This window comes from Artibeus jamaicensis, unplaced genomic scaffold (genome assembly GCF_021234435.1).
Source record: "Artibeus jamaicensis isolate MK-2021 breed Jamaican fruit bat unplaced genomic scaffold, CSHL_Jam_final contig_387, whole genome shotgun sequence".
Classification (NCBI taxonomy): domain Eukaryota; kingdom Metazoa; phylum Chordata; class Mammalia; order Chiroptera; family Phyllostomidae; genus Artibeus; species Artibeus jamaicensis.
In genome coordinates this window covers 1,677,567-1,704,658 of record NW_026521812.1, presented here as the reverse complement: position 1 = coordinate 1,704,658, position 27,092 = coordinate 1,677,567, and the positions used below count along the sequence as shown (strand labels likewise).

Sequence of the window (27,092 nt, the reverse complement as noted above, 5' to 3'; positions counted from 1 at the left end):
AAACATTGTTGAGCATGAAGCCCAGGGAATGTGGAGACCACAAAAAGGTGCTCCTGGAATGTGGTTCTCATAACCGGAGTGCACAAGGAGTTAAATTAAAATAGCAGCCTACACCTTTAGCTGGTAATTTGAAAGTTGCTCCTAAAGCTTGTTGGCCTCAGGAGACCTAAGTATAGGTGACCCAGGAGCTACAGCTGTTAACCTGCATACAACGTGCACACAGCTGCAACTCAGTTTCTTTCTAAGGCTACCCCCAGGATCAGGAGCGGGGGTGAGTGCAAACCTGCAACTGAACACAGTGACTAGTGAACACCACCAAGACGGCACTGGTAAAATCTATCTTCCATCAGCCCTGTCCTGGGAGTGGCCAAGGAGAGATTTCCCTGGTTGATTGGGCTGGTTTTGCAGGAAACTGGTAAAGCATTTTCAGAATGTTAGTTTCCTGAAAGGTTCAAGTGCTGCCAGGAAACATTCTGTAAAGCCCAGGGCCCGAGTAAGATGAAGTGATCTGGAACAAGGCCTCCTCCCACTCCCTCGCTAGTGGGCTCTCCACACTGAAGTGCTGGTGAGCTACAAGGCCAACAGGTGAGGTAAAGGTTCCTGGGACCTGTGTGGGCATCAGAGGAAAAGGGACCCCAAAGCAGAGCTGGAGTGATATTTAATCCCCCAAAGCCCCAAACCAACATTCAATCTTATTTCATCAGCACACATGCCATTTTCTAGGAAATGGTTAGTTTCAGATTCCGTGCTCCAGCTAGGGATTAGGAGTTAATATTGAGCTAAGGTGGCAGGAGTTACCCTTGGCAGACACTCTTGGTTCCCTAGGCAACAGCTCTTCCTTACCTTCTTTGCAACAAAAAATAAATTTTGTTCAGGTTTAGGTGGCAATGCTTAGGGATGGTGAAATTGATTAGTCTAAATCAGCCATGGTTAAGTCTATTTTTCTTGCTGGTGATTGGTTTAGGCAGTCATGTGATACAACTTTTTGTATAAGGGGAAGGACCTGGCCCTCCTCCTTTGGATGTGGTCTCTGGGAATTGAGGCTTGGAGCTGCTATTTAAGGCCCTAAGTAAAAAGCCAAGAGCATACAGAGAATGCAACTCAGAATTCTGACACTGTCAAGCCCTGAAATCATCCCAAGAATGAACCCACCTTGGAAGTTCTTGTAATATGAGATAACATTTCCTTATTTTAGTTGGGAGTTTTGTAGCTAAAAGTATCCCTGAAGGATGAGAACATCATATCATCAAAATTGAGAGTTTGAGGTAAACATATTCCCCTCATAAATTTCCTGGGTCTTCTCTGAATGGCCATGGGCCGGAGCTTAGTACTCCTCTAGGTGCCTTCCTGAGAAGCCACCAGCTAGGTCAGGAGAACTTACACATCAAACCCAGAAGGACGGGAATCTTAAATGACAACCATTTAAAATATCTTGCAAATAACTTCTCTGTCCCTCGATCTAGGTTTTTCTTTCATGCACATGTACAGACTTTCATCAAGTACTAATTTATTTTAAGCAGTAACCACCTATTGAACAAAGGGAGAAGAGTTAAAAGATTGGATTTCAATTAATTTTTCTAAAAATCACTTTATTGTTGTTCAGTTACAGTTGTCTGCATTGTCTTCCCCCCGCCGACCCCAGCCAAACCCACTTCCCTGGACTTCAATTAATTTTTGCCCCTCAATGTAGAGTAACTCTCTATATTGTAGAGTCCCTGAACTCTTGGGAATTGGTGTAATGATCTTAAAGTTTTAAAAGTTGCAAAATGAAGTATCTGTCTGGAAAAAGCCCAGCCATTGCTAATATAACGAGAACAGTTACGCAACATCGATGTGACCTGGCAGCCAGAGAGTGGACTGGAATGTGCATGCGTGAGCAATGAGCGAGCATGTGAACTGTGTGGCCATCACGTTCTACTTACTGAGAAGAGCTATGAATCTGCATCAAATTTTGTATTAAGCTTGAACAGTCCTCTGTGGAAACTCTGTGGGTGATTCAGAAGGCTGCAGCTATGGGCAACTGGTGATTGGCAGCTTCATCACGACAACGTGCTCACTCATGCATCATGTCTTATGCAGAGTTTTTTGGTGAGACATCAGATCACCCAGGTGACTCAGCTTCACTACAGCCCAGATTTGGACCCTGTGACTTCTGACTTTTCCCAAAATTAAAACGGCCTTTGAAAGGGAAGAGATTTCAGACCATTGACGAGATTCAGGAAAATACAACAGGGCAGCTAGTGGCATTTGGAAGAACTGTGTGAGGGCTCGAGGCACCTACTTTGAAGGGGACTGAGGCATCACTGTCCTATGTACAATGTTTCTTGTATCTTGTATCTTCTTCAGTAAATGTATTTATTTTTTAAACTATATGGCTCGGTACCTTCTAGAAAGGTCTGGTACTCATGAACTAGTTCATGTAACTGTTCATTCCACATTTAGAATGAAAACATTGAGAGAGGAAGTGAGTAAAGAAAAAATGTGATAGATAAAAAGCAACATTCTCTGTTATTCTACTTTTAGAAAAAGAAAATAAACAGTTGATGACAGAAACAATCCATTTCCTGTTTAACATAAGAAATTAAACCTGTTGCTTATCTGTTAATTATAGTTATTAGCTGTTTTAAGCTGACAATAATAACAAAATGATCTTATTTTTATTGCATGTTCTCATTCCAATCACTTCTATTTTTAAAAACAGAAAATAGCAGTGGCAATGAATACACTATGGATAAAACTAGAGTTTGCAAAGAAATTGGTAAATCTAAAATAGAAATTAATTGATTCACGAAAGCTTAAATTTTTGAACAAGGAGAATTTTTGGCACTAAAGGTAATTGGAAATGAGCACAATGCAAATGCGGAAATTATTTTTGATCAAAAGATGGTAGGAAAAAAAGACAATTCACAGCACAATTTGTAACCCTTCTTAATGCACTGACTGATAGCCCAGTGTGTTTATTTCTTAGCACCACGTGAAAATTGTCTCTACAACTGTCACAAAACCTCAGACAATCAGTACGAGGCTAACTTGATTAAATGAAGAACTTCCAGAAAGGAAAAATAGTGACAACAAGCTAGAAACAGTACTCATTTTCCAAAAATCTCTGGCTTCTGTTCTGTCTCCAAATACTTCTGGCTCTCCACTCATTTTCTGGAGCCTTGCTAACTCCTTCACCCCATTCTGTTTCCAAGTGTCCTTGGATAACCTTGTTCTTTCCAACCAAGCCTTTGAAAAATCTCCTCTCCCAGATAATAATGTTCACCTTTCCTAACCTCTTTTAGTTTTTGTAGTTTCAACTGGGTGACTACTTCTGCTTGTGCAAACATGCAGGCATACACTTAAAAATAATGTAGATAAAACACTGTGCACTTTAAAAACAATGTTAACAGCATGTAAACCGACAGTTTTATTAGTTATTACTAATCTTTTTACTGGATAATTATACTTGGAATAATGCCATCACAGCAGCTATAGATCTGAACTTTCAATGACTCCTTCCCTGAGTTTGATTAATTTGCTAGATCAGGTTACAGACCTCAGAAAACCATTTATTGTGAGATTACTAAATTATTAGAAAGGGCTATAACTCAGGAACAGCCAGATGGAAGACAGGAGTAGGGCAAGGCACGTGGGAAGGGGCCCGGAGGTCCTGTACCCTCTGCAGACGGTCTATCTACCTACATCTCCACCTGTTCCCCAACCTGGAAGCTCTTGGACCCAGTTTTCAAGGGTTTTTACAGAGGCTTCATTACACAGGCATGACTGATTCAATCTCTGGCCACTGGTGATTCAATCACCAGCTCCTCTCCCCTCCCTAAGGTCAGAGGGTGGGACCGCAAGTTCCAACTGTCTAATCCATGGGTCCCCAACCCCCAGGCCATGGACTGGGGGTACCAGTGTGTGGCCTGTTGGGAACTGGGCTGCATGCAAGTGAGCAGTGGGTGAGTGGCACTTCGCTGGCATTGCCACCTGAGCTTCACTTACTGCCTCCCCTCCCACCCTCCCACTCCCCGTGGGAAAACTGCCTTCCACGAAACCAGTCCCTGCTGCCAGAAAGGTTGGGGACCACTGCACGGGCTTGGTTCTCCAGCAACAAGGCCTCTTCCTTAGGTGTCTCCAAAAGTCACCTCATTAACATAGCAAAAGCCACCTTTATGGCTCTCAGCATTTACAAAGTTTCAAAGAGTTTTAGGAGCTCTGTGCCAGAAATGGGGACTCAGATCAAATATATATGTTCCTTATGATAACTCACAATATCCCAGTTCCCTACTATAACACAAACCACCACCCAAATGACTGCTGCCACGTCATCTAGAGAGCTGAACAGTCCTGGTGTTCTGGGGTCTGGACATTAGGGTTTAGTTCATATGTGTGCAACTGCAATTTTATTATTGCTACTGTTGTTACTGTCGTTAAAATTCATTAAGCATTTATTATATGCCAGGCTCTGCAATACTGTTTGAGGTGGATATTATTATTACCCCATTCTATGAATAAGGACACTGCAGCTTGGTCCCAGCCGGGTGGCTCAGCTGTTTGGAACCTCAGGCTGTACATCAAAAGGCTGCGGGTTTGATCCCCAGTGGGGGCGCATATGGGAGGCAACGGATCAGTGTTTCTCTCTCACATCAATGTTTCTCTCTCTCTCTCTCTCTCTCATAAATCAATAAAAATATCCTTGGGTGAGAACTAAAGAAAAGGCACACTGCAGCTTGTAAAAGCCACAGTGTCCAAGGGCCGTGTTAGGATTTGAAACCAAGTCTGTTGACTCAAAGCCCATATATTTAAAAACTGCAACCCCACAGCCCTGAGCGTACTTTCTGATTCTCTTTTCTGCTTTAGTTTCCCCTTTCCAGGTCAGCACCATGATGGCAGGATTTTTGCTTATTTTGTGCACATCTGCTTCCTTGTGCCTCACAGGGTCTGGCAGTGCCTGTCACAGAGTAAGTGGTCAATAAGTATTTGTTGAGTGCATGGATACTAGGGAACATTATAAGGGAACTTTGGAAAACAATTACGAAAGAACCCCACAAAACTGCTTTGCCATGACGCTGCTCTCATTTCTGTGGTTTATCCTGTGGACTAGACTCAGGTCCTGAAAAGTTTCTATTTGTTAAAAATGGTGGGATGATTTGTACATGAATTAAAACTGATGGAACACAGAAGTGGAAAGGGTTATCCACATGATTGTTGTGAGGAGAAATGAGAGTGTTCAAGATCCCTCTGGACACCAGAGGCAGCACAGCCATGCAGAGCCAGTGGCTAATCTGAGATTTAGCAGTTACTTAGATATTCAAATTGCCAAGATGTCATGATAACCATAATCATACTAGTACAATACTAGAAGCAGTGTTATTCAAACAGGCTTCCTAGAATTAATAAATTTACAGCATAAATTTATAAAACAAATATTCCAATTTAAAGTGCACTTTGGATACTTATGTCATCTGTGATAAAAATCCAAATAGCTTAATTATATTTTATTAAATGAATTAAAATCCATAACCCCAATTTAACAAATTTTGTATTACAGGATGTATTTATGCTAGGACACATATAGTCAAGCTCTTTCTTCTTCACTAATACAGATATTTGCTGGAATACATAAATGCTGGAAGCTGTGCAGTCCTCACTGTTAATACTCTTGACTTAATAACTGCACAACTTACCTCGTCATCAGGCAGCACGTGCCAAATAGAGATTGTCTTTTCCTCAACTTCATTGTTGATAGACAAATATGAAGGTTGATATATCTTGGTTGGTTCTAATATTAACACCTTGAAAACATAAAAAAATTAATATCAGTGACTTAAGACTCAAACCACACAGAGCTGACATTATCAACACAGCACTGATTACTGGAGGAAGTTCTGGGTCCATTGCTAGAGTAAAGCATTTAAAATTCTGACTATTGCCCTTTGCATATTTTATGATATAATACAATTACTGTAAGTTCTAATAATACATCACCTTTTATTGCTATAGAAATTGGGAGCACATTTCTGAAGTCCATGAATTGGTTTGGCCCGAGAAGTCTACTGGTGGTACTTTTTAAAAGCTTTTATTTTGGGGGGGCAATACATATTATTTTTCTATGAATATAAATGTCAAAGAAAGGCAGAAATGTGGTAAAACAAATTCTATAATAAGAAAAGAAAATATTCCATATATATAATGTCACATAGATGTATGGTTTTCATACCCATGTAAATAGATTGAGAAATGATTTTAGTTAATATTAAAAGAGTTTATATATAAACCAAAAAGTGGACATAGCTGTATGAAATAGAAATATTTTTATACTGCCTTTACAATACAACTGGTACCTTTAGTAATGATATGTTTAGCCTTGTGATAGAAAAAAGAAAAAATAAAACCTGCTCCCGTTTTGGAGATACATGAGGGGTATGTGGTAATAAGCAGGCCGAGAATCACCACTGAAGGACTGCATGATGTATTACATTACTACTAATATCTCATTTTAGGAGCAAGCAACATTAAAATACTATACATTATTATACATGCCATTATTTCAAAGGTGCTGCTACTGTTATCTATTTGTACAGGAGTTTAAAGGCACCTGCCTAGCTCAAATTTCCTACGCAGACTTAATTAGGAATGTTAAAAATAATAGAAAGAAAGCTGATCCATAATTTGCAGAGAAACTTAAATGTTTTTTTCTGCTCCACAGCTTAAAACTCAAAATAATTGCCTTTTAGAACTGATCTCTTATTAAGCAAGGTTTACTAAGAGAAAGTGGAGGAAAAACCTTCAGAGGGCTCTGGCAACCAAGAATTCACAGCATGTTATAATCTACAGTGCATGCTAAACAGGAATCTGGGTTAAAAACTGACTCAGCCATACACTGCAAACACAATGTATTTATTTTATGATAAACTTATCTTAACAGTAAATTGATTTAAGTTAAAGTACAGAGAACTAGAGAAAGGGTACTAGAAAACAAAATTTTCTTTTTTCTATGAAAATTTTAAGGGCATAAAGAATTCTTGGTCAGGCTCTAGCTACAAATATAAGATAGAACATACCAAAAAACAAACACACTAAGAGCCCAGAGGGGAACGTATTCTGAATCAGGGACATACCAGGTGAATTAAGGTCCAAATTCCAATCAACAGAAGAGTTAAGTGGTACTGGTTAATAACAAAAATAAATTTTTAATCTAAAGTTTGCAGAAATAGTGCTATCAAATCTCAGTATTCCAGTGCTTGTGCAATTAAAATGAGGAATAGGGAGTAAAAGGTGGGTTCCCCTCCCAAAATAGCATCCAAGTCACTGCACTGACAATACACCTTGTCCCCTAATTACAGGGGACAAATAGTGTTATTTAACATCAGAAAGCACAGCACCAGGTTCTCTCCTGTCATCTTACGTTGTTTGTTTATTGTTGTCTCGGGTATTTGTAATAGATAAAATCTGAACTATGTGTTCCTGCCTTGAGATAGGGAATAAACACTGGTTGTAGTTACCACTGTCTAAAGCCCTTTGATCTGTCCTTGAAATGACAAAATATGAGGAATTTGTAGCACAAATTTGGATGTCACAGAAAAGCTGAAAAGACAAAAAAGAAGAGGCAATTTGACAAAACCATCAAGATTCAACTCGTGTGAGAGTACACGCATTCTTGCTTTCAGTCTCTAGTCTTCCATACTGGTTAACACTACAGTCAGCTGCTAATCTCACATATCTGCAGCCGGGGTGGGAGACAGCAGAGCCTATGAACTATAAAAAAGTCGACTTTAGCTGCATTACCACACTCCACTTCCTCTCATCTCACATTAGACGATGGGCGGATGGCACTTAACTTTTTAATGTTGGAAGGAAATATATACAGAAAATAGGTGAAAAAAAGTAATAAATGGAACTGAACCTAAATTATAATAAACAATGGAACTATTCAAATCATTTCCAAAAGAACTTTTGTCATCTGCTTTCTGTTGCCCAGAGTCAACAGTTTTTCTTGGAGGAATGAGATTGGATATGGTAGTGGGATGAATGGAGACAATCAAATTAAATATGTTGTAGTGTAAGTCACGTGTGTTTTAGTAAGAGCCACTTCAAGAGAAGGATCATGTCACCACCCCAATCAAGACCTACTGTGAGCCACAGAAGATGCTACCAAGGACATGGCAAGTTACAATGACAGATATAGTTACACAGGTACTAAAAGCTGGCCTTTGTCTATGCAGTGGAACATAGGTAGTGAACTCCAAGTGAACTCCAATGACTGCAGGGAATGGGCCTGGTAGGGAAGGTAAATGAATGAAGCAGGAAGAATGGGACTATAATCAACCTTTTGAATGACAGCAGCTAGTTGGCTCAGTAGACTGTTGCTTTTGGAGTACGCAGTCACAAATTGCCAACTGCTTTCATTAAAAAAAAATTATTTATTTATCTTTAGAGGGGAAGGGAAGGAGAGAGGGAGAGAAACATCAATGTATGGTTGCCTTTCATGCGTCCCCTGCTGGGAACTGGCCTGCAGGGAACCAGCCTGCAACCAGGCATGTGCCCTGACTGGGAATAGAACCGTGATTGTCTGGTTCGCAGGCCCGAGCTCAATCCACTGAGCTATACCAGCCAGGGCTCATTTTTTTAAGCAGTTGAAAATCTGGAATTTTATGTGAATTCTCCTGATTTCTCACTTGATTCTTCAAATAAACTTTAAGGGTATATTTTTCAGTCAAAATACCCTCCCTTTTTCATCAGTTTTGCCTATCTTTTCCTCTTCTTTACATAGTAACTGTTATCTGAAGTCCTTATCTGGTATCTCCAACATGTCACCTCTGGGTCTGCCTCTGTTGGTGGTCTTAGCTCTTCATTATCAGTCACCTTCTCCTGCTTTTTAGCATGTCTAGCAATCTTTGACTACATCAGAATTATACCGCAGATGCTCTGAATTGTATCTTTCCTGAGATTTTTCTCCTAGTTAGCAGTTAAATTATCAGCATATCACATCGATCCTATCAGGGTTCAGTTTTATCCTGGTTTTGTTAGGGTGGGTCTGTTTTGGTTTTGCCCTTACTCCTGGGGTGTGGGTTTCTGTGTCTCAACTCAGGGCTTGGGGTGTTCAGCAAGGTCTCATCCTTCTAGCCTGGCTCAAAGTCCTACACCTTATCCTTGCATGGTTTAAGCTCTAGAGCATCTTCCCAGCTTTCACATTTCAAAGATGCCTTTGCCACTAGGGTCATGATCCCTAAATACAGCGAGGGAACTTACTTCAGTAAGGTGTATTTAAGCCACGTAGGTCTCATATGAAAGCCAGTTTTAGTCAACGACTGGGATGTATAATAGTGTTTATGCACAACCTGCTTGCCATTTGTTCACACTATCTGAAAAAGCCAGGCAGAATCCTGGGTTTCACTCTTCAAGGCACCCCCTCTCCTAACGGCCTGCCCCTAACATTCCAGCTGCTTTAAAGCCCCAAGCATTGACACCTGCCTGCTCTGCCCAGTGAGAATGCCACTCCTCCCTGCCAGGTTCCGCCTCCTCGGGCTTCAGCCAGAAACATGACCCCAGGGAAAAACTAGTGGGTAAAGGTGGGACTCAACTCAAGACCTCAACCCCAAGAATCGTAGTACTGTGGTAACTGCTGTTTCGTGACTCCAAACAGCTGTTTTACATGTATCGTCTAGATTTTATAGGTATCTGTAGCAATACCAATACCATTTAGTCTATCACAGCACTGAAGGTCCAACTCTTTATTTTTAAATCGTGGCAACAAATCCTGTTTTCCCTTTTAAATCACTGAGTGGTCTTTGAAACACATGAGTGCAATCCTGTGCCCAACCTCACATGTGGTGAGAGAAACACTAGGTGAAGCTACCCCAATGCAGAGTTCGTCATCGGCAAGTTTAGCAGAGGTATAACTCTGATAACACACTTTTGGTAGAGAGTCTGGAAAAGCAGTCGCCTCACACGTGGATGGTGGGCGTGTGCAATGCTAGAGACCCCCCGAGGGCAGCGCAGCAACATGCATCAGCTCCACCTCTGGGAATCCGTCTTGCAGATGCATGTGCATACGTGCAAAATAGCACAGGTACACTGGTGGTTCGTTTTAATTTCCTTTGTTTTTTGACTACTCAGTAAAATTTTCTCTTCCCATGATTTGCTCATTTTTCTTTTCCTTTTGCCTCTGTAAATTCAGAGATGGTTGGGGTTTTTTTCTGCATTATTAGGCAAATTGATCATTTTGAAAAATTAGTATTAAATATTCTCTCCCTGTCTGGCATTTTCCGTGTTTATGGTGTCATTTACTGAATAAAAATTTGAATTTTTAATGAAGTCAAATTGGTCAATATTTGCCTTTTTGGTTTATAGGTCCCTTTCTAGCAAGAAAGAAAACCTCTCACTTTGACTATATACTTATATTCTGCTAACTTCTCTCCTCACATTTTCAGGTTTTACTTTTTTGCATCCACATTACGACAGACTAATCCACACGGAGCTAACTTAAATCAGCTCAGAAAAGCGAACAGGAGTGGTTGCCTCTCACAGCTAATTTTCTAGTCGATCAAGTCAACAGTCGATTAAATACTCCAGGCCTGTGCTGTCTGCTCTCACCACCGTGTTTACTGCCGCCAGGCGCCAGCAAGGCCAGCTGCCAGCTCACTCTGAGATAAGTATTCTCCTAGCTACACATAATCTCGAACAGAAAATAAAGTGAAGTGTTGTAGTTTGAAAGGCTTTTCAACGAAAGGCCCTGCTGCGTTTAAAGCTTCTGGAAGCAAGAGTAAAGAAAGCCTGTTCATGCCAGCAATGGATTTAATTAAATCAAACAGATAATACTATCAACATCAACTAGAAAACAGGATTTTGTGAAAAGAATTGAGAGGGGCCATCCCCTCTGGTTATGGAAGATTGAGACTGCGACTCAGAGAGAGGGATGTGACCTCTCTCATCTCAAAGCATCACTTTGATGGGGGAAGAGATTTACTGGCATGAACACAGTGAGTGGCCAGTGACTCTTACACTGGATGTTAAAACCATAGTGCTTTAGACACTATTGTGAGAGCTATCAGGAGGGGGACGGCACCCCTGAGAAGATGAGCAGTATGTCTTTTAAAGTGTGTGTGTGTCTATTATACATTTAAATATATTCAGTTTGATAGAGACCAGCCAAAATGAGTTGCAGATCGAAATCTACAAGTCGTCATTTCCCACAATGTAAAGCATTGTAGAGAGTGACTGTGGATCCTACATCTAACCCTGACTCCCATGAGTGGTGGGGATGGAAGAATAACAAGGCAAGTGAGTCTGACACTTTTCACCACAATGATGGCAACTGAGATTCATGACGACATCAACAAGACTGCGGTTTGAATTAAACATACCCATCTGTCTGGTCTGAAGAGATATCCTGACTTACTCAACTAAGAGACAATATTTTCTTGGGAAAGCACACTTTACAGCTTACTGAAAGAAACTACCAAATACCATGGCAAAACATAAAAGTGTATCTAATTTCTTTGAGTTTGAGAAGTTATTTAAAAAAGTTAGCTAAAGCAGTTCTGGCTGGTGTGGCTCAGTGGACTGGGCACTGGCCTGTGAAACGAAAGGTTGCAGGTTTGATTCCTAGTCAAGGCATGTGCCTGGGTTGCAGGCCAGGTCCCCTATTGGGAGAGGCAGCCAATTTATGTTTCTCTCTCATATCAATGTTTCTTACCCTCTCTTTCTCCCTTCCTTCCCCTCTCTCTGAAAATAAATAAATAAAATCTTTAGAAAAAATAAAAAGTTAGCTAAAGCAAACCAATGTGCAGAAAAGAATGTATTAACCATATCGCCATTGTTTTAGAACAGGAATATTAGCATATAGAACTGTTACAACCACAGTGCAAGATATACTTTAAATAAAAGAAGCAAACTTGAACTATAATTAGAGTTACGTTAAATGCAGAGTACTCACTGGAAACCTAACTACAGTAACATCTGTCTTTGTGGCCTCGACCAGGAAGTCCATCCAGAAGTCCATGAGCTCCTGTATGTCCACGGGCTGCTCTGTTGTCACTTTCACAAAATGTTTATAGATCAAAATGGTCTCCACAATAGACCTGAGGTACCTAAACATTAAAAGATATAAACACATAAGAGGCAGATTTAGAACTATCTGTTCCCATGTATCGCAGTCTGACTCTGCAAATGTCAATATGGCATAAAAATGATGCATTCAGATCCACCAAACATTACTCATTATTTCTTACATGTCATGGACTTTCACATGTCATCTCATTTAAGTCTCACAAAAATTCAACAAAGCAGGCTGGTTTATATCCATTTGACAGATGAGGAAACTTAGGCTTTAGAGGGCTTGAATAACTTGGACTGGATGATACATTTACTGACCACATAACTTTTAAAATAATGCCTATATTCTGTTCGAGGAAATGATTAATGCATTTTCTTTCAAATATACTTCCTTAAGAAAGTTTTTCTAAATAGACCCTTTGTAAGAGATCATTACTTTGCCTGAAGCAACTCAGCTTATACAAATATCCCCAAATCTGGTAAGAAAGCTGGTGCCCCCACAAAAAGAGTCTTGTTTCTAGAAAAAACAAGAAACAAGATTAATTATATGAGATAATGGGTATGCAGGCATTTTGTAAACTATAAACATGAAAGCTAACATTGAATTAATAGAAATTAAAGGCATCATTTCATGGTTGTTACTACTGCATAAAGTAATGCCACTTTTCTTGTCAACAGAAGCCAGGAGACCTAAAACAAACCTCTTTGTACCCATGGTTCAGTCTCGACCTCCTCTATGATCAGAATGAGTACCACAAGGAAATAACAAATAACAAAAGTCATATGGCCAGTATCATAGAGATATAACTAGAGAATGCAGAAACAGGGAAGAAGCTGTCATGAGATGAAATAATCACACATGCATATGCTACGATATCCACGGACTTCTCTCTGGGTGTGGGGAAGGGTTATAGGTCAGGGTTATGAGCAGATGTAATTTACGAGTGTTCCCCACGTGGAGACGGGCACTGGGAGGGGCACTGTCCGTGGGTGCTGAGACACAAGCGCCTGAAGCCGCAGCGTGGCATGTTCGTTCTGAACAGAGAGCAGTGGGGTATGACAGAAGCTGAGGTTGCAATGACTAAGGGGAAACCTTGTTTGCCAAGCCAAGGAAATGGACTTTATCCTTTAATGGTGAGGTGCCACTGAACTATATTGATTCAAGGATCCCAGTGGAGGGGAAAGGTCAGCCAGGCATTTTAGAAAGATCACAGTGGGAGTGATGCCGGGGAGGATTTGCTGAAAGTGAGAAAATCCTTTAGGAAGCTATGAGGCCCGCCATGTTGGATGTGTCCTTAAATGCTTCCCTTCGAGGAAAACAAGTCACTGTCCTGGGCTCTGAGCAGCTTTACGTCTTTCTCAGCATCACTGTTAACCTCTAAAAATCTTTATACCTAATGGCTGGTGATTACATGTGATGCATGGTAACAGCACTATTTTCCAAAACAGTCCTAAATGCAGATGGGATTTCGTTTTCCTCTCTTCAATTACCACATACAAAATGATGAGACTCGGGTGCATGCCAAGAACAATTTGAAATTAGAAAAACATACATATATACAGAAAACACCCAAATGTGTCAGTAAGCCCTAAGTAAAAGAACGGTTATTCCAAAACTGAGATTAGATCATAAAGGAAACAAATGGCTTGTGTTTGCAGCAGAGGCCTGGGAGGCCGAGGTGGAAACTGCGAACCTGCTGATTAGACCTGGAGGTGTGACGTGTGAGGCATCAGAACCCATATTTGACACAATTTACTTACGAACATCACTTTCCCCCCTTGAGATTCTGCATTTTATTCTTAAAGCAAATAAAATAATTTACTTGTCAGTTCACAAATATGACAATGTGGAAAAAAGAGACAGGAGCTGATTATGAAAAACGACTGTATAAAAACATAACAGTTTATTACCATGCTGGTGTCTTCAGTTTAAAAAGCTTCTCAGATGCCTGAATGACTCTCATGTGGTCATTGGCTAGAACACTGGCCCCCAGGAAAAATCCAACTTCCCAGTAGCTCTGGAGTTTTTCCAAGTTTCCCTTTTTACCAAGAAGGCTGCTAAGCTTCACTCCTAGAAGATGGATAGGAAGTACATTACAAACACACAACAGCTAGGCAGAGCTGACTTTTTACTAAAAAGCAAAATGAAGTCTTCATTCTTCCTTTCAGATTAAAATAGCTGTGCTAAGTTTCTGATTATAAAAGGGGTTTAAATTCTTTGTAATAATTGTCAAACTAATCATAAAGGTACATAGAAGAAAGTGAAACCCATTAACTTTAAAACCCCAAAATAACTACCACTGTCACTTTGATGTACATCATTGCAGAATTTTTATGTATCTCTGTATATGCAAAAATTATAAGATAATAACATCAAATGCCTTGCTGTGTAACCTACTTTGCTCCCTTATTATACCACAGATTCTTCAGGTACATGAAAGGAAAATATGCTCAATTCTATCAGTCAGTTGAAGTACAAATGCATACAGTATATATATTTTGCAATGGCAAAATGCTACAAAATTAATAATAATTATATAAGTGAAGGAAACAAACATATTATACTCTCTTGATTACTAGTGCTTTGTAACAACACTTGAAATCAAGTAATGTAAATCCTCCAAATTTGTTCTTCTCTATATTGTTTTGGTTCTTCTGTGTTCTTTGCATTTCATTAAAATTTTCATCTCTACTCTGCCTAGTATTATTTTTGCATTTTAATTATTTTGTCTAAAAAGATTATGTCCTTGCAGAATTGTTTAGTGCTATTAACATCCAAAACTGTTGGGGAGATTATCTGAGATTTGGGAGTAAAATAAACAGGTTCAATGAGTCACTTCAATATCATATCAAGGTATGTTCACTTAAGGACTGTCTATAGAAAGTTCAGTTAGTTCACCTCACTATTTACTAAAGATCTCAGAGAAGTTTACTTACTAACTTGTGGGTTTTTGTTCAATAGAGATGCAAAAGTTTGGTTTTTGCTGAAAGATGGCTCTAGTAGTGCTTAGTGGTCTTTAACTTCATTCAAAATAATTTTGTTAGATTGTATTGGGAGAGTCTTCATAGGAGCATGATATGGTGAAATTTTGGGCAGTCATTTTAATATTGAAGAGGGAACAAAATACACATTTTTAGCATATTATGCTTTACTATTTCAAGAAATGCAAAAACATAACCAAAACACTAAAAAAGGTCTGTGTAGTGTACGGAGAAGGTGCTGAGACTGATCAAATGTGTCAAAAGTGGTTTGTGAAGTTTCATGCTGGAGATTTCTCACTGGATGATGCCCCACGGTCGGTAAACTGGTTGAAATTGATAGCAATCAAATCAAGACGTTAATTGAGAATAACCAATGTTATATCACACAGGAGACAGCCAACATACTCAAAATACCCAAATCAATAAAGTTATTTGTAAAAATGAAAGATATGTCTTCTATTATATGGAAAAAGCCATACAGACTTTTTGGCCAACTCAATAATTTCTGTCTAGTAAAACAGATAATCCCTAAGATTATGACCTGTTGAACATAGACTAGTTTTTTTTTAAATCAAACTCAGAAATCTTATACTAACATCTCTTTGTTAAATTATCTATAAATAGTCTTATTTCTTAAATGCTCTTTGAACTGGACATATCCTCTTACTGTTTCAATATCAATTAACTAAAATCTCTTACATGTGTCCATTTTGTATTTCATGAGTTATGAAATTTTATATTTTGAAAATTATACTTTAACAAATAATATTTTTAAAACTTTAGGCTTTTTATTATATAATTCCACTTAAGTCATGAGTGTTTCATGAAAAGGTCCATTCTTTACATTTTGTGATGTTAAAAAGAAAACAGCATTGTAATCTTCAAATTTTATGAGATAAAATAATTACACATGTATATGCAACCATATCCATGACCTCCTATCTGGGCCTAATGAAAAATATAATGAATACAAAGGAAAGAAGAAAGTGTGTGGGAAAAACGAGATGTAAAAAACATGTCTCTACCGATCACAGTTGAAAGTGAGTATCTCTTACTATGTCTCTTTCTCACATGCAGAACTATGAGCCGAGGTCTGAGCTAGCAGCAAATCAGGTCAAACATTTAAATAGGAACTAAGAAAGTGTTTAATAGTAAAGGGGATACAATAATAGATTTTAAATAAAATTCAGATTTACTTTTGATTGCCAGAAGTTCATTCTGGCCTTGGCATAGGTCTAGCACATAATCATGACACTAACTCATTCAGCATTTAGACAAAATGCTGTTTTTACAGCAAATAGCATTTTGGCATATGGCTATGCCACAGTTTAACTAGCTAAATGTAGCTGATAATTGTTTTTTATTACTATAAACATTCTTGTACACATAGCTTTGTGTACCTTTTCAATGATTTCTTTATCATCAAGTCCTAATCCTGGATTATTAGGTGCAGAAGATGTGCCCATTTTAAGTTTTGATGCATTTTACCAGATTCTCCTTAGAAATGCTGCACCATTTTACATTTTCACTAGTGGCACCTGAGAGTAATCTCTTGTCCACACCTTTCCCAATTATGGACACTACCATGTTCTTTCATCTTTACCAATCTGGTGGAGAAAAAAACAACAACACTGCCTTTTTTTAACCATTGAAATTGACTTTCATGTTTGCACTTCTTTTGTGAATTAACTTTTATGCTTTTTCTACACGATGTATGAAAACTGTTTCTACATGAAGATAGTCATCTTTTAGGTATGTAGTTAAGAACACAGCTTTAATTGGTTATATTTAGGAACTCCCCCCTGAAGGAATACAGGAATAAACATCTTAGTACATAACATATTTTTCCATATTTAAGAATCATTTCCATAGGAACAAGTCTTAGAAGTAGCATTATATACTTGGTGCTAGGCAACAACATTTTTAAGGCTCTTGATTCATAGGCCCAAATTGCTAAAGCACTATTACTGATGTACAATTATATATTTTTTACCACGACCTTACCAACAGTATATTTTTCTTAAAAAAAATTCTGGCCAGCCCTAGCTGCTTGGCTTAGTTGGTTGGAGTATAGTCCTGTACACTATACCAAAAGGTTGTGGGTTCCATTCTGGTCAGGGCACATACCTACATTGTAGGTTCGATCCCCAGTTGGGGCATGTATGAAGGCAACTGACTAATGTTTCTCTCCCTAAAATCAATAAAACATAGCCTCAGGTGAAGATTAAAAAAATCTGACTAAATTTACAAGCAATGAACACTGCTTCTTCAAGTATCACCTGATATTTGAAGAAGTCATTACTACTTCAAATATCAAGATTCAATTGTCTATTTAGGCATTTTAAACAGAAAGTGCTATAATCAGAATTGGTTGGCTTCTAAGAACTGAAGGCTTTTTAATAGTTTAGTTTTACCACAGATTTACAACTTGGAGCTACTATTAGATTTAAAGCCTCTTTAAAGGAGGAAGGTAGGAAACAGAGCCTTTACTGACCAACTCATTAGATGCCCGGCACAATGCAAAGCACACTGGGAATACGATTTTCCATCCATACAACCACACAATGAATGACAGATTATCTCCTTTTTGCAGTAGGGAAAAAAGAGCTCAGGGACCTTGAAAACCTGTCTAAGGTCATACAGCCTCCATAAATAGTGGAGATTAGATTCTTTCCATTTCAATTTTCTGGTATGGAGAATTACAAACATGCATGAAAGGAGAAAAAAGTATTACAATGAAGGGCTATATTTTCAATGATTGCTAACTTTTTGCTATTGCTTCATCCCCCTGAATGTTTTGGTTGTACCATTTCAAATTAAATTACAGACATCATGACATTTCACCCTTAACTGTTGCAGCATTAACTAAAAAGTTCTCCTATTCAATCACTGCACCTAACAAATAACAATTCCTTAGTATTACCTCATATCTGGTCCTAATTCAAATTCTCTGATAGTTCCCCAAATGTCTCTTATAGCTTTTTTGTTTCAAAGCAAGATCTAATTGAGAATTACTAATCACATTTGTTTTTTATGTTGTGCACTCTAATTTAATGTAACCAATCCACCCATACTTTTTTCTATGACATTGATCTTTAAATTTTTTTTCTTTTACTGATTCCAGAGAGAGGGTAAAGGAGGGAGAAAGGGAGGGAGAGAAACATTAATGTGAGAGAAAAACATCAATTGGTTGCCTCTTTATGACTGGGGACCAAGCCTATAACCCAGGAAAGTGTCCTGACAGGGAACTGAACCAGGGATCTTTTGCTTTGCAGGACAATGCCAAACCAAATAAGCCATGCTGGTCAAGACAATGACATTGATTTTTTAAAGAGCCAAGGAGGGCTGCCTTCTGGAATGTCCTCACATTCTAGGACTATCTGATGGCCCTTCACAATGGTGTCTGATTTATTTCTCTAGACACTGTGATTCCTATTAACTGGACGTTAGATCTAAGATTCAGGCTAAACATGTTTGGTGAGACTATTTCACGGGAGTTGCTGTTTACTCCACATTCACCACATCAGAAGGACCGCACGGAGCCATCTCACTAAGGATGCTAGTTGGATCACTGACAGCCCGACACCTGGAGGGAATGCAGATGTATCAACTGCTCCTTTGCAACTAATAAGCAATCTGCATGTGAGTGAGCTTTGGCATCATGTAAATATGCAATTATAAACTTTTTCACAAATAAACATTTTCACTGATCTTTGCCAAAATCCTTATTTCCACATCCCTTTCATTATCAGTTTTATCATTCATTCTTTTGAAGAATACATTCTCCTGAACAAAATACGTTTAGTATATAGTCTGCCTGAAGATGAGCTTTATCTCATCAACTGGATGAACTATAGTATGTATTTAAAATGAACAAAACATACTTAATTTTTCCTTATCCTTTCCAATGTTCTGAGAAGTCGTCGCCTGCATAGATAACAGATGAGTTGATTCGGGCTTGGTGATGAATTTTGTTTCTGTTTTGATTTCTTCTTGATTATCTTTATAGATTCATAGATTTTTTATATTCAGTAATACAAATTTTATTTTTATTGCTCGCTCAAAATGAGATTCAAATAGTGGTTTGTATGAATTTTTAATTCTATCATCATTACTGTAGGAGACCCCAACCTATTACTCTGACTCTCTCCCATAAAGTGTAATACTTTAAAAAACCCACTGAACATGAGAGAATGATCTTCAATTTAGCTAAAGTTTGAATATTAATTCTAAAGCTTGTGAAGCTGAAAACAGGATGAAAATGTAAGATGTTAGTCCATGTTATTAAATCACAGTTTTAAGTAGTTTAAAAACATCAATGAGTTTTCAAAAATTGGGATAGTAAAGCACTTCGTAAAGCAATTAGTCACAACCTCAAACAAACACAACAAGAATTAAAAGTTATCAAGCAGCAATGTAGTTAAGAATTATGTCTTACATTAGAGGTCTTAAGATAATGTTTAGAAGGCTTCAGGTTTAGTGATCATCTTATGACATCTTAATTTTTAATTGTTTACCCTGTCTAAATAAATAAGTCAAAATATCAAAATGCATGTAAAAAAAGGATTTCATACAGAAAAATCTAATTAGTATAAAAATTCAGTAATTCAGACTAATTTACATGTTTTAAAGGGTCCAAGAGAAGCAATGGGAGAATACAGAAAGTACTGAAAAATGTGTTTAGACATTTAAAATGCTTTTTAAATTATATCTTCAAAATATACCAAATATGCTATTAATTAGTTAATCTTATTTTTATTACATAATATTAATGTTTTATATTAGACTACTAAATTATTTAGTCAACCTGGTTTTCTTTGACGATCCCTTTAGTGCTATTTTACAATATAAAAATTAACTTTAGGTAGGTCAATCCATGTTGATTAGCACAATTTACAATTGAGCAGACTCTAAATTGGTGACTTTTAACTGCCTTTTAGTTATTAAGAACACAGAATTTTAAAAAGTCTACGTTTCACCATTTCCAAAACTCAAAAGTCAACTTTGTAATATTTTCCAGTTCTTCTTCAACATATATTATCAATGAGTTCTTGGGGGAAAAATAAAAGTATGCTTCCTTTTTTTAAAAAGATCTTATTTATTTATCTTTAGAGGAGAAGGGAAGGAGAAAGGGAGAGAAATATCAACGTATGGTTACCTCTCATGCATCCCCTGCTGGGAACTGGCCTGCAACCCAGGTATGTGCCCTGATTGGGAATCGAACCATGATACTCTGGTTCTCAGGCCGGCGCTCAACCCACTGAGCTACACCAGCCAGGGCCAAAGTATGTTTCCTTTAGAAAGCTCTATTAATTACAATTCCTCAAGTCTCAGTGCTGACCTCTTTCTTTCTTTTCTAGCTTTATTAAGATATAACTGACGTATAATATTGTGTACGTTTAAATTGTACAACATGACTGGATAGACTTATATGTTGCAAAATGATTACTACTACCATGGCATTAGCTCCCCCTCTATCAGGTCACACATACCACTTCTTTTTTGTGGTGAGATCTCATTTAGCAGTATGCTGACTATCTAAATCTATGTTTAAATTAAAAATGAAAACTTTGAACACACACATTTTGAAACCTTTAGGTTATTACTCTATCTGCAAATGCAAATGAGTATCAATTCCTTAATAACCTATCAATAAAAATTCACCGTAAGTTCAAGAATAAGGCAACATGAATTACTTTTAGATCACTGATTCATGAGTACACACTATTTGGCTACTGTAGAGTTTTAAATTTAACCTTAGATGCAAATTTTTTATAATCATAATTTATGAAAAGCACAAGTGGCAATGTGTTTTCTCTTATTTCACTGAGCAACTGAAAACACTACTTTGAAAAAAGCTTTGTGCATTGAACACTGCAATCCAGCAGCGACATGTATTTTATCATTCGTTAAGTCTGGGCCTTTAAAAAGTACTTAATACTCCAACTTTATTTGCCTTCTAAGATTCCCTAGAACACTGCATATGGCTATTTTACAAGGGGGAACCCAAAAAATCCCCAAATTTATTTATAAAAAATTGTGTATTCATTCTTAACATGCTTAAACTTCAGTCACCTTCAAAGTACTCTCCATGTGATGCAATGTACCTATGGAGACATTTTTTCCCACAGCTCAAAACGGTTTTTGGATTCATCGATTTGGATGCCATTTAGTGTTTCTGATGTTTTTTGTTTTACTTCTTTCACATCAGCAAACATTTCCCTTTGAGGAATTTTTTCATTGGAAAAACAAAAGAAGTCGCTTAGTCAAGATCAGATGAATAGGAAGGGTGGGGCATGGGAGTTATGCTGTTTTTGGTAAAAAACTGCTGAACACTCAGAGCAGCTGTGGGCAGGTGAACTTGGAAATCACCCATCATGAAACAGGCAAACATGTTGCAAGTCTTCAGAAAAATTCACTGAAGCTGAACCCAGTGTCTCACAATGCCAGCTGGTGCACTGATATGGATGGGTTCCCAGAATACTCACCTAGTGGGGAAGCCTGGACTACAAGGAGCCTGTCCACCAGAAGTTAATTCTGGTTTTTTGGGGGTCCCCCCACATATTAGCCCTTCCCAAATAATGTAAAAAATGTCTAGGGCTTATTATTTCTTAAAAAATTAAATAAAAACATCCCCCAGTTTAAAATCTTAAAGGAAAAATTCTACTGTTCATAGTTTCACTAAAATCAAGTTTTTTCCTCCCAGAAAAATATAGTCAAGTATTTCTGTCTGTAGTAATAACTCTTACAAGAATTGGAAAAGTAATCTAAAAGATGGCAATTACATACTCAAAGAGAAAGCAAAGTCCAACTAGAATCAAGTTATGAATGCTAGAACCAAGGAAACCACACAAAATCTGGTTGCTAATATGCCCTGACCTCTTCACATTTCAAAGAAGGGTCAACAGATGAGATAATGCCCACAGACAAAAGGGACAAAATACACCCTACCAATCAGTGGCTACAATTCAGAGGTGGTCTCTGTGGGTACCAGTCACTGCTAACACCAACAGCTGGTGCTCTGGGGCTTTGGAGACTCCATCTCCAGCACCACTGAACTCACAGGGGCAGGGGTGCAAGAGAAACAGAAAATATCAGAGGTCCCTTCTTCCTCTTTTTTTTTTTGAGCACCAGGAAAGCAAAAGCAAACTGAAGTTAACATAGGAAATGTTCCTGATGCTCCACAAAACACTTTCTTATTTGGGGGTTGAAGGATGAATGCAGAGCCCAGATTTTCTGTATTAGTTTGAGCTGAAACAATAACTATTAACTAGAGGGGTTTTTTTTTGAAATAGGTAAATTAAACTGAAAACTGAATTACACCCCAATATAGGATTCGGCACCATAGTATGAAACACTAAACAAGGATATATAATTAAAAGTTTTTTCAGGAAGTCAGATAAAGTAGAAAGCAAAGGTGTATCTATCTATCAATGATTCTTTCTTTGTACCAAGTTGACTCCAGTTTACGAATTTTCACATAAAATATCGAGCTATGGTTACCAACTTTCCGGAGCTCAAGGGAAGATTCGAACTGGTGTCCAGCTGCTAGAAGAAGGACTGCATAATTAATTCCAGACTGTAGTGTTGGCTCACTTTCAAATGCCTTTTTATACCTATAAGAAAAAAAAAATGAACACACTTACGTTCTCAATCATGAAACTCTGGGTGTGTCCTAGCTTCTGTTTGCATAACTCCAATGCCTCGTCAAGGAGAAACATTCCCCTGGCCTTCACCCCAGAATCCAGTGTGCTGTTAGGATTTAATGCTTCAGTGACTGCATATCCTCACCCTCAGCTCCACTGCATCCCCCACTTAACCCACCCTCACCATAGCAACCCAGCCTTTAAAAAACTCCTTTTCAGTAGTTTACCAGAAATGTGATAGTGCGTGTGTGCATCTGTAAGCAATGGAAATTTAAAAATAAGAACGTTGCACATTATCTTTAACAGTGGATTTATTAAAAGCCTTAAAAATACACCAAGCAATGAGGAGGATCAGATAGGTTAACATACTTAAACAATCAGTTCCATAAGAGTGATATAGAAATGAAGAACTTAATTGCACCAAGAAATTAACAAAAACAGAGACTGTACTCGTGCACACTAATTTTAGCTCAAAGAGAATAAGAAGCCTTTTCTGAATATGCATGAAACTGAATATCAACCTTTGCAAACATTTCAGCCTTTCAAAAGACTTCATTGTTTTCATATCCACTGTATTTTCAAGGTAATACTTTCAAGTCCATTCTAGAGTCTCCTCACATACATAGTTGGCCAGGCAACAATACTCAATATTATTTCATTTGGGAGCATAAAGAAGAAGAAAATTAAAATAAATGCCCTAAGGACTAATAGAAGCTGTCTGATGAAATGAAATCTCTATTTTAAAAAATCAGATTGAGGAAAATACAAAGTCTAAATACCTAATAAATGACTATTTGATGATATGAAAAAAAGGTTACATAGAAAAAATACAATTTCAAAATAAAGGCATTCCTATTTAAATTAATGGTGGAAATGAAGGATAGGAATAGCAAAAGTGGTAGCAGGCATAATAGTGTATATTATAGTATATTCTTAGCTTTCATATTACTTGAAAATTTCCTTAATTTATAATAAGTTAAACTTCAACAGGAAAGAAAAAGCGTATTTTTCTGAATATTAGGATCACGTGCCCTTTTAAAGTGTCATACTTTTGAAATAGAACAAGTATCTCTGATGCCAACAAAATCAAATCTACCTTAATCTTAACTATTTGCCTTGAATAGTTATGCGTGTGGAGTAAAAGAAAAAAGTATTTCCAAACGTATCACTGCTGGTGAGTAAAAAGCATTTTCATCTCTTCAGAATTCCCCATTCTAAAATGGAAAAAGCATGTATCCAGAATACTGATATTTAATGCGAGTCTTATCAAGGACAAACAAGATTTATGTCTTAGACTCACGTAAGTCTCAAAGGTCTTTGTGTTTGTTCAGAACCAAGAAGGTCCCAACAAAAAAGAGTATTCAGAGAAGAAAGAAGTTATACACTTCCCTTTCTGCTAATTCATATCAAGATGCTCAATATTTTTCAACAAATAAATTCTTTCATTTCTCTTGAAACCAAAGAACTTCTTTCTAGAAAGAAGGTAAATAATCTGCATTCTTCAATACATTATTAGATTAAAAAGATGCAAACTATGGAATGATGAAGTCTTTTCAAGAAAGACTTAGTCACTTTTTACATCTACACTGAGACATTAACAAAGTCAAGAATAAAGAAAATATTCTTGAACTGATTATTTCTACCTAAAGAACATGTACTTGCCATCAAAGAAACTAAGCTCAAGTCAAGTTCTCTCTATTTAGCTGTCTTTTTTCCTTCTTTGTGATATAACAGCTATGATTCTTTATGTGAGACATAAAAGTAATTAAATTAGAATTTCATGATGTTCTGTATCTCTTGGGATATTTCTGAAATTAAACTCATAACTCAGAGGCAAAGCAGGACAGCATTAGAAGACAACTAATGCCAAATTACTGTGTTGAATTCATCTGGAGATGGGGGGGTCTATTTATTCAAACTATGTACCGTTATTCATATATATTCCTTATAAAGAATCCCATATTCTAATTATGTTCTTCCAGTCATTTTACTATGTGCATACCTTTCCCTGCCAAAAGAGAATCATACTATTTTTACAATCTTTTAAAACCTGATATATCAAAGATTACCTTTAAACCACCAAAGAACCGAAAGCAGAGATCTCAAACAGCTCCTGTGCACCAGCATTCACAGCAGCATCCCTCACAAGAGCCAAAACATGGAAACAACCCAAATGCCCATCAGCAGATGAATGGATAGGCAAAATGTGGTGTGTAAATACAATTCTTTAGCCTTAAAACAGGAAATCATGACACATGCTGCAGCATGGATGAACTTGGAGAACATCACGCTACATGAAATAAGCCAGTCACACAAAAAGACAAACACCACATGATTCCACTTACATGAAGGACTAGAGTAGTCACATTCACGGAGACAGAGAGAAAACAGAATGGTGGTTGCCAAGGGCTAGGAGGACAGAAGAATAGAAGATTGTTTAACAAGTACAGAGTTTGAGTTTTGTGAGATGAGAAAAGTTATAGATGGAGACTGCTAACAGTACCACAGCAACACAATTGTACTTAATGGCACCAAGTCACACTTAAAAATGGTTAAAATGGTAAGTTTTATGTCATGTATACAGGGTGGGGCAGAAATAAGTTTACAGGTATTTATATGGAGAATAATAATGATGCAAGAATAAACTGTTTCACATACTCCCACCTGTAAACCTACTTTTGCCCCACCCTGTACTTTTACCACCAACCCCCTCCAACTTTGAATGGATGATATTCCACCACATGAGGACGTCAGCCTCCATTCAACATTTTCCGTACCATTAGACACTTGGGTTTCTTTCAATTTTTTGCCACCATAAAGTTCAGCATGGTGACCATGGTTGTATACGTATCTATTTCTTCGGGATGGTTCCCAAAGGACTTAAGTAGATTAAAGAACCCGAATTATTTCAAAGCTCCTGATGCACAACGCCAAATTACTTTCCAGTACAGTCTTATCAATTCACACTGCCAAGGGCAGTGCAGGAGAGACATTCGTCACCCCACCCATGCCAAACTCATTTTCAGCTCTGTTCACGGTTGCCAACTGCTCACAACAAGAACACACAGCTCAGGGATTTAATGTGCACTTGGCTGCTTCTGAGAATGCACAGTCCTCACATCTTCATGAGCAACCTAAACTTATCCTTCCAGTAACTGCCAATTCTCTCAAAGTAAAGTGCAAATCCCATATTCAATGCAAGCTGGGAAGATGGATGGAGACGCTTTTGGGAATGCTCTGAAGAAGAAACAGAAGTGGTGCCAGATGCTTAAATTTAATAAAATCTTTAAGGATATGAAGAACAGTAAAAATTTAGGAGGAAGGGAGTAACAGCAAAACATGGGGAAAATCTAAACACTTAATAAAAAGGGAATAGTTGTATTAGTAGTTATGGTTAATCTACTCAATAAACTGGACCCACTAAGCAGAATCTCCAGGGGCAATTCACTCAGTTGTGTGAAAAACTCACCAAGTGATATGATGTTCAGCCAGGCTTAGAGATGACTGCTTTCGTTCACAAAGTGAAATCACCCTTATGCCTCTATATCCTCCTTTCTTTTCAGCATAATGCTGGCAAACCTCTAGTTCTCTCCTTCATTCTGCTGACGACTATGTTACATGAAGCAAGCTTTAGCTGCTCAATACTTGTTATTCACAATTAGGAAATCTCCACAGTGACATATTAAGCATTATCATTATTGGACTTCAATTTGGTCAAGCCATAACATGCTTCATCCAATCTGTCATCTGCTGAATGCAATATTAATCAAGGTCAAGGCATCAATGTAATTGCACCTAAGGCACCAGGGTAATTATTTATAAAACAACACAAAGCAACTGTGTGCTTTACCCAAGCCTCCAGGTCATCCTGGAATTGCCGGCCCCATAGAAGCCATCTGTATCTGCACACCACACAGTTGGGTTATCATGCTGAATTACTAAGAACTCTTCAGGCTTTATGTTCTAAAAATAAAAAGCACCCCAAAATGGAAAATTCACTTAATACACACAATACGGGACTAAGTAAAAAATGATGTCAGTGGAAGAATGGTGAGATAAAACTGGGTGGTAAGGAGGTAACAGAGATTACACAGAGAAAGGTACCTTGAAGTCAAGAGAAAGAATAATGGGCTAATCTGGCAAATGGAAAATAGACATTGATCTTTATTTGCAGGTTGATCGGTTTGTTACATAACTCTTCCAAAGTCAAGCCAATCCCATCAATAATATAAAAACTAAAGTGTTATTAGGCACACGCTACTGTTTGAATAGCACTTTCACTGACGTAAAAGAAAATTAGTTGATAAGGCAAGGCTGTTCTTTCCCAAGTTACTATGAAAAAATGAACCCATTAAAGCTAAAAACAGACTTAATGCTTTTAATTTCTTGCCTATGGGTATTCACAGGAGAGACAGGATTGTG

General features: G+C 37.8%; 1 protein-coding gene across 2 annotated transcripts in view; it reads right to left on the bottom strand.

Annotated features, from left to right (window-relative positions):
* The window catches only part of MAP3K5 (mitogen-activated protein kinase kinase kinase 5), a 175,895-nt gene that overhangs the window by 63,608 nt on the left and 85,195 nt on the right, over positions 1-27,092 (bottom strand). For both annotated transcript variants that reach the window (XM_053664821.1, XM_053664820.1), the window contains exons 8-11: positions 22,528-22,640; positions 13,954-14,113; positions 11,924-12,077; positions 5,673-5,780 (exon numbers count right to left, since the gene is read on the bottom strand). In XM_053664821.1, coding sequence (XP_053520796.1) covers positions 5,673-5,780; positions 11,924-12,077; positions 13,954-14,113; positions 22,528-22,640 — 535 coding nt within the window. The remainder of the gene's footprint in view (positions 1-5,672; positions 5,781-11,923; positions 12,078-13,953; positions 14,114-22,527; positions 22,641-27,092) is intronic.